The following is a 9,055-nucleotide window of genomic DNA, read 5'->3' on the forward strand; positions in this document are numbered from 1 at the left end:
TTGAGGGTGGGGAGGTGGGAGTTGGGGGGTAGGCAGGGGTTACATCCGCAGAGAAGAAGGAGGAGGGGTGAGGGGATAGGGGGTTTCTGGGTGGGTGGGGGATGGGGTAAGGGGACAACATATGAAATGTAAATAAAACATCCAATAAAAAAAAAAACACAGGTGACAGCACATGTTGGCGAGGATGTGGAGAAAGAGGAACACTCCTCCACTGTTGGTGGGATTGTAAACTGGTACAACCACTATGGAAAGCAGTCTGGCAGTATCTCAGAAAATTGAACATAGTGTTACCTGAGAACTCAGCTATACCACTCCTGGGCACATACCCAAAAGATGTTTCAACATACAACAGGGACACATGTTCCACCATGTTCATAGCAGCCTTATTTATAATAGCCAGAAGCTGGAAAGAACCCAGATGCCCTTCAACAGAAGAATGGATGCAGAAAATGTGGTACATTTATACAATGGAGTACTACTCAGATATTAAAAACAATGAGTTCATGAAATTCTTAGGCAAATGGATGGGGCTGGAAAATATCATCTTGAGTGAGGTGACCCAATCTCAAAAGAACATACATGGTATGCACTCACTGATAAGTGGATATTAGCCCAAAAGCTCACAATTTCTAAGAAACATAAGATGAATAACAATAAAATAAGATGAATAAAATAAGAAAATAAGATGAATAACAATTTACATCCAGGGAAGAGAAATCTCCCTGAGAATTCCCTTCTTTTTCCTTTTCAGGTAAAAATGAATCACCCGTGATGTCTGCTGTTAGAAGTTCTAATCCAGATGCTAGCCTCCGAACTTATACTACTCAGACCTTTGAAGGGCCACTGACAAGAATATCAGACAGCTAGAGATTGACATCACTAATCTGAAGAAATCCCTCATTTCACTGTCTGAAGAGACCTCCTAAAATCGCAAAGATCCTTACTGGAGTTGATTTACCCTATTACAATAGAAAAGGCTGTGTACAGCTCTTGACTGTGTACAGCCCTTAAAGAAGAAGGTTGCCTTTAGATAGACAAGACAAGGAGGGTCAAGAGAGCATGAAATAGGTCAGTGAAGGCCCTAAGAAAAATCAGAGAGAGAAAGAGACAGATGAATGCTAGTACAAGAATTGGTTTTCAGCCTCTCCAAGGTTGTCAACCCTATTTCCTCCCATCTTGGGACCACTATTTGGGTTCTTTTTGCTTATTTCTTCTGGTCCCCGGCCCTCAAATAGGCGGACTAACTCTGTGATACAACAGATAAATAATTTGGTAGCAAAACCTACTCAGATACATTATCATAAGTTAGCTATGGAGGACCACGAGACTCAAGATGAGGCTGTTATTTTATACAGGGTGTTTCCAAAACCCATCTCCACCCAACCTAAAAGGGGGGACTTCTGCCCCTAGACCAAACAGAGAGGGGCCACCCAGAACCCCCTCTGACTGGCGATCTGAATTCTTGCTTAGGCTGCGAGGCTAAGCACTGCAAGGGAATATAAATAAAAGATAAAAATATCTATCTGGGTTCCCCAAGGGACAAGTCTGACTGCATAGGGGTTGATGTCAAAAGTATCCCCTCTCCAGGAAAAAGACATCGGGACGGGTATGGCCCTCATGCCTCACTGGACAACGACAGGGGGACTGGAGCCATTACAAGGTCCCCTTCAAATACTGGAGGTCAGGCCTCTATCCCTGCCTTCGAAAGATTAGAATTGCCACAGCCCTTCTATACTTAGAGAAGGGAGGAGATGTCAGGGGCAGCCCTGCTTACACACTGAAGGCCTAAAATCAGCCATAGGCCTAAAATCAACAATAGGCCTGTCATACATGTATACTAACACCAAGTCTTGGGTCTCAGTGGAAAAACATCGAAACAGATGGCTATAAGCTAATGTAAACAGGCAGCTTTTGTGGAAATTTACAAGCCTGAGTAGTCATAGACTTTGTAATAGGTAGCCTTGGCAGACAATATCAACTTAGATAAGGACAAGCGAGACACAGGCAGAGTCATAGTGACTTGTCCCCTGAACCTTCACCCAGCCGATACCTGGTTCTGAAGATATCTGTATTCCCCCTGAACACCCACACTCCAGTGTCATTCCCTTCCCCACATCCTGCCTTTCTGTGTTTATAACCCCTGTGTGAATGAATTACGATTTGAGAAAAAATGAATTAAAAAAATAAAATAAAACAAAAAAAATGACACACACACAAAAAAAAGAATACAAATCCTTAGTCAAGAGTATAACTTGCAAATATTCCCTCCCAGTCCATAGTGTGGTTTTATGTGTTCATTTTCCAAATGGCATAATTCAAAAAGCAATACTTTAAAATTACAATGAAGTCCATTTTACTTTGTATTTTATGGACCATGGTTTTGATCTGTGTCTAAAACCTCTCTATCAAGGTTATGAATTATTTTGTCCTGTATTTCTTCCATTAGTTTACAGTTTGTATGCGCATCAGTGGTCACGTGATGCTTGTGCACATGTGGGTGAGGGGGTGGAGGTTGTAGAGTAAGTATGGTCAGCTGTCCTACATCATTACTGACATCAGCCCTCTTCCACCTGAGCTCCTTTTTTGTCAGAGTTCAGCAGTGTGTGTGAATTTCCTTTGGTTCCCTCAAAGCCAATTTCCATCAAAATCTTAGAGCCAGCTTGTCAATATTCAGTGAAGTTTAGTCTCTAAATCAAAATTCTTCCAAAAGCATGTCATAGTTCCTGTGCATGCATTTTGCAATGTCTTATCAGAGTTACACTAGAGCGCTTTGCTTGTTTAATATTACTAAAATTGGTATTATTTTTGTATCTGTTACTAGAATACAAGAATCAGAAATCACATAACAGAGATTTTTCTTTTGAGATTTCAAAATAATTATGGAACCTATAAAGCGAAATTAAAATTGTTCCTTTGCCAGGAGGTAACATACTCAGGAGGCAGAGGCAGGTAGATGTATTGAGTTTGAGGCTGGCCTATTCTACAGAGTGAGTTCCAGGAGAACCAGACCTATACAGAGAAACCTTGTTTCAAAAAGAAAGCATTATTTTAAAAATTACACATTTTAAAAGAAACAATCATGTTGAGAATATTCTACAGAAGAGAAGAAGTGATAGACAGCTGCAGGGTTCTTAAGAAGGGCCAGCTGGGTATCTCTGCAACTGGTTAAAAAACAAACGAATTCTGCCATTAGCCCATGATGCAAACTGTGAACTGTGAACCAAATTCATAGCTAAGCAGAGGCACGTCAGGGTCTGTCTCAGCTGACTTTGAGCTAAGCCACTGTCTCTATTCTAGGACTCACTGGCTTGCTAACAGTGTGTCCAGCCATACGGGACACGTGTAGAGACCTGAAGTGCTAGGAGAGGCATGGGCATGTCAGTTTTCTGTCTGATGGTAGCATCCCAAGTGAACTCATGATAAGCAAAGTTTAATACCTCAGAGCATAACTAACTGGGTTTCAAAAACAGAACAAGAAATATTTCAGTTAAAAATACATTATTTTCAGGCTGGAGAGATGGCTCAGTGGTTTAGAGCATGGCTGATCTTCCAGAGGTCCTGAGTTCAATTCCCAGCAACGACATGGTGACTCACAACCATCTGTAATGAGATCTGATGCTCTCTTCTGGTCTATCTGCAGATAGCGACAGTGTACTCACATATATAAAATAAACAAATCTTAAAAAAAATACATTATTTTCTGTAAGGAAAGCAAGCTGGTATTTTTTCCTAACGAAGGAAATGTTGCCTTTTTATGTAGTTGACTTATATTTACTTCTTCATTCATTCATCAACTATTTAGTGAGCAGACAGATATCAGATATCTCTATCTCCAAGGCCTAAAACATACCTGGTGACACATAAGGGGCAGGTATAGCTTAGGCTGAGGAAGCAGACCAACAAATGTTTAGGTCCACAATTAGCAAATCTGACTAAAACAGTAAGATGGATCTGTAATGCTTGTACTGTTTATACTCTTGACTAAATGACTAAGTTATCAAGAACACACAAGGTGTAGTGTCTTGAAAGAATGTCGCATAGGCTCAAATTTGAATGCTTGGTCCGTAGTTTCACTTTGTAAAGGATTAGAAAATGTGACCTTGTTAGACGACATGCATGTGTCACCGGGCACCAGTTTCGAGGTTTACAAAGCCCACACCAGGTCCAGTCTGTGTTATGCCCAGCAAAGACTGAAGCTGCCATCCCTATGAGAGGCCACAATGACTTGGAACTGTGCTCTTAAGAATAAGCTGCTCCGGGGGCTGGAGAGATGGCTCAGTGGTTAAGAGCACTGACTGTACTTCCTAGCGGTCCTGAGTTCAAATCCCAGCAACCACATGGTGGCTAACAACCATCTGTAATGAGATCTGATGCCCTCTTCTGGTGTGTCTGAAGACATACAGTGTATTCATATATAATAAATAAATAAATCTTAAAAAACAAAAAACAAAACAAAAAAAAAGAATAAGCTGCTCCTAAGGAGGTTGGAAGTTGGATTGTGTGACATCAAAGCATATTTTTAAAGCTAGAGACATTGAGAACAAGGTTAGAGGAGTAGCTGAGCCCTGCACATACAAATTGTTATAACTTCAGAATTTTCTGCATGGCTAGCTTTTCCTAAACTGGCACAGAGGAAAAAAAAACCCACTAGCCTTCAATTAAATTTAGATTTTCAGTTGATAACCTGAAATTATCAACTCCAATTTTAAAGAAGTAGCAATATGGTACAGTGAATAAAGAATTAGATTGGGTGTTCAAGGAATTAGTTGCTTCCCAGCTGACCATTAGCACATTAGGGTGTAGTCTAGCTGACTGCTGACAGACCAGACTGTAATCCAGCTGGCTGCTAACAAGCAGGCTGGCCTGTAGTTCATCTGAGTGTCAGCTCACCAGATAGCTATTGGGTAAGTCACATTACTTTGGGAGTTTCATAATATTAGTATAAAAACCAAATTTATAAAACTTAAAGCCTCTTAAAAGAACTATAAAATATTCAAATAATTCTATTTTCATATTAAATAAATCTTCATTGCAATCACATAAAATAAGTTATAAGTGTGATCCATTATCATGATGATAATATGGTTGTAACTACCATGAAAGACTATCCAAAATTTATACATATTGCAACTATAAGGAACACTTTGAGTCTAAAATCCTAAAATGAGACCATTGTGATAGGATCACAGTAAGGTCATAGAAACAAAAACTATAGGAAGTTATTGCAAATAATTAGAGTTTTAGTAGCTCACGTGTTTCCTTATCTCCAGATATTCTGCAAATGTTTGGTTAACAAAAGGAAGGTAGAAACCACCTTTTGATACAAGTTTAAACACTTCAATCCCCTACCCTACCCTTCTTAAATCTAGGCAGTCTGTATCCCATTAGAGTTAGGCCATGGAGTCATGTTGCTCAGAGTGATGACACAGGCCCAGGCTAGGAGGGGTTCTCAGCAGCAACAGTGTAGTAGTGGCACAGTCTCCCCCAGGCATTTTAACATGGCTTTTAACACTTGTAAAGATTTGGGCCTTGTAAGATTGGCCAGCATCATTACAGGCATCTAAATTACTCTAGTAACAGACATATGGATAGGGTCCCAAGTGTCTAAGTAACTCGCTATCTCTAGCTGTTTATTCATCATGAGCTCACACCATGTGAACACAGGAGTTTCATGTGCAGTATGAACTGGGTTGCATTCCGGTCAAATTTCTACTTTTATAAAGGACAACATCCCTGAGTGATCCAGGCATTATTTTAGTAATTCAACCCCCATGATATCTGTCATTTTTATATTTGTAGTATCTATTATGTTAAGATCTGATACAATTCAAATTCTTGTCCTCATCCATTCTAGCTTTAAAAATATGCTTTAACGTCACACAATCCAACTTCCAACCTTCTTAGGAACAGCTTATTCTTAAGAGCACAGTTCCAAGTCAGCATGGCCTCTCACAGGCACGGCAGCTTCAGGCTTTGCTGGGCAGACTATGCTTCGCACTATTTCCCACAGAAGAGCGCATGTCTCCGGGTCAGAGGACTGAGAAGCACTTTCCAAGTGTAATTCTGAAACCCACAACTAGAGACCCAGGGATGCCAGGCCACCCCAGCCAGGGACTCTAGGACTCTGGAGAGTGCTGAACTCTGTACTGAGTTAGAGGAGGCTGGTCTTCTCATGGTAAAGATACTAGGCTAGGCAGGCAGAGCCACAGCTATAGAGGGTCCTTTATAAGACTCAAAACACAGGCCTGGATGTATTTGCTAAATCCATGAAAGTTCTACAAATGGTTCAAAACACATGATAAATTCTTATGTATAATATCACATAACTACTACAAAGAATAGAGAACTTAAAAAACCAAACAAACGATATTTCAAATTTATGTTTTCTTATGCTTGCCAAATGTTATCCCAGAACACAAGCTGTTTTTGCTTTGCTGGAACACACAAAAGACCAGCTCTGGTGTGCTCTCATTGGATGAGACTAGCACTGGAGTCCTACCTTGGTGAGGTCCTTGTACAGCTCTGGGTAGAGAATTGCCATTTCTGGCTTTACATCTTGGTCCAACACTAAGGAGAACACTGGGAACATGGTGTAGATAGTTGCATACCTAGAAAACCAAGACCAAGTTGAGGTGGCCTGAGAGATGCTTAGATACATCTTACCATGTTTCTAGGGTCACAGGGAAGCCAAACTCTCAAAAAACAGAAAATAAAATCTTAAAAAAACTAACCAAAACCTTCAAGGTAGCAATCAGTTTAGATTACTCTGGAGCTTAGGTACTGAATCCAGCACAGAAAATTTTGTACATGGCTTCCCAGATTCCAAGCCATGCCCTGGAGTTGTGCTGTGGGTGTGCACAGTACGTTCCTTACAACTGAATGGTATCTCATGGAAGAAAACCCACACTTGCTGAACCACTTCTTTATTTGTGTAAATATATCTTAGTCATTCCCAACTTGGAGATATTTAAATAAAACTGGTATAAACACACACTACCCCCTCTTCTTTTTTGATATAGGGTCTTACTCTGTAGTCAAGGCTAGACTGAAACTAACTACATAGCCAAAGCTGGCCTCAATTTGTCTTGACTCAGCCTAGTAAGTGTTGGGATTATTTATAGACATGCTCCATCACTTCTTTGGGATGCAGTGTCACAACAACAGGCCCTGGTCATCCAGCAGAGGCATATTCACTTTAGCTTCTTCTGCATGCCTGGGATTTATTGCACTCTGTGCCAAGCACTTACAAGCAGCCTCTCTGTACAATCCTACCTGAAGCTCCTTACTGAAACTGCCTGTTGAATCAAATAGGCTCAGGAGATCATTTACATTCCACAAGGCCATAGCTACTAATGGTGGAAGGCAACAAACTCGTTTGGGTCTGAAATGTGAGGCCTTCATTTCTTAATTATATCACTGAACGTGGTCAGAAACACACTGGTTTCCCAGAAGCCCACCCAGATCCTTCAAAAGGGGGGCTGTGCTGTGGGGAAAGACATGCTACTGTGCAGGCAAGGTCCCAGAAGGAGTTTCTGCTTTGATAATGCGGTGAGGTGGAAGGAGGCAGGAAGCCCAGAGACACAGCACTCATCACAGATAGCAGATTCTGACAGGGGACAGGTGACTCACAGGTCCTTAACAAAGACGCAACTCCCTTGTTTTGGCTAAAGTTACTAAGAATTCTGGGATGGGTCACATGCACTTAGGATGTACTTGAACCAGCTTTCAGGTGAGAAATCTTGCTTTGTCTGTCCTCTACTGGCTGAATACTGTAGAGAAAGGGGCTGCTGGTGTTACTGTAGTGGAGGAGGACAGCACCCAAGCCAGTCCTCCTCAGGCTGACCCAGCAGGATCCCAAAGCTCCCAGATGCTGCTCACTGTTGTCACATACCACACAGCGACAGCAGGAGGATGGCTGCAAGAGGGGTAACACTAAGGTCAGGGCTACTTTCTAGTCCTAAGATGGAGCCCTGGTCTGAGGTGCTTGATGAATCTCAATGGGCACACACAGTGGCAGGGGATAGCTTTTATTCTGTGGACACACATGAACACTAGTACTTCTATGATTTCTAGGTGTAACAACCGAGGACGAGGATAGGAGAAATTACCATTTATTTACTCAGAGGGAGTCTTCCTTTTCAACTTGGTTGACAAGATCACCTTGGCACATGTACCACTATGCTTTTGAAGAACTTGTCCAAGGTTTCTCAGTGGCTGTTTTTGGATGCAGGGCTTTGATGCTGCGAGGGACAGACTAGACACGTCTCTCCCAGTGCTTTTTATCTCGTTTCCTGGTTGGTGGCTGGTCCCATTCCCTCATGGTAAAGTCATATTCCCATGGGACAGGGCAGGCTCAGGAGGCCTGCAGCTGTGGCCTGCAACTCAAGCCCTGCTGATGGACAGCAGTGCTGGGATGTGCCCGCCTCTTGGTTCTGCCCCTTTCATTATGCTACAGGGCCCTTTTTTATAAAATCTCCGATCTGCCGTGGTTCCTGACACAAATTATGGCCTCCCCAAGAATACAAAATCTAATGAGAAACTCAGCACAGTCTTCAAAGGCAGATGTGTACAGGTGTTTTCCAAGTTTCCTCAAACTTAACATGAGATTTCATAGCAGTTAAGTCATTTTAAATGTTTATATGCAAAGAATTACCTGGAACACCTAAAATACCACTCACTATGCTCCACGTCTCTTTTAAATCAAAGTTCTCACTTAAACGAGGCTGAGGCACCGAGAACACCTGCTTCACTTACCCTACCATAAGGAATCCCTGGTACAGCGGTACAGATGCAAAGTAGAAGACTGAAGAAAACACAGCCTTAAAAGACAAAACATGGAAAGTTAAACACCAGTGCTACATTTGTACCATCTTTACAGAGGGATCTTACTATAACACAGTGACAGGCAGTAAGTCCAGTGGTCAGCTTGCACACCGACGGCAGTGCCCTCAGAGAAGCCCTGGCTGCTGTGGCACGGTGACACAGGCTGGATACCTCAGAGAAGCCCTGGCTGCTGTGGCACGGTGGCACAGGCTGGATACCTCAGAGAAGCCCC

General features: G+C 42.0%; 1 protein-coding gene across 3 annotated transcripts in view; it reads right to left on the bottom strand.

Annotated features, from left to right (window-relative positions):
- Positions 1 to 9,055, bottom strand: part of Atp9b (ATPase phospholipid transporting 9B (putative)) — a 216,265-nt gene that overhangs the window by 16,661 nt on the left and 190,549 nt on the right. For all 3 annotated transcript variants that reach the window (XM_028768921.1, XM_028768920.1, XM_028768919.1), the window contains 2 exons: positions 8,755 to 8,819; positions 6,500 to 6,608 (listed from right to left, as the gene is read on the bottom strand). In XM_028768921.1, the coding sequence (XP_028624754.1) occupies positions 6,500 to 6,608; positions 8,755 to 8,819 (174 nt within the window). The remainder of the gene's footprint in view (positions 1 to 6,499; positions 6,609 to 8,754; positions 8,820 to 9,055) is intronic.

Source organism: Grammomys surdaster, unplaced genomic scaffold, assembly GCF_004785775.1.
Source record: "Grammomys surdaster isolate TR1022 unplaced genomic scaffold, NIH_TR_1.0 189, whole genome shotgun sequence".
In the NCBI taxonomy this organism is placed as follows: domain Eukaryota; kingdom Metazoa; phylum Chordata; class Mammalia; order Rodentia; family Muridae; genus Grammomys; species Grammomys surdaster.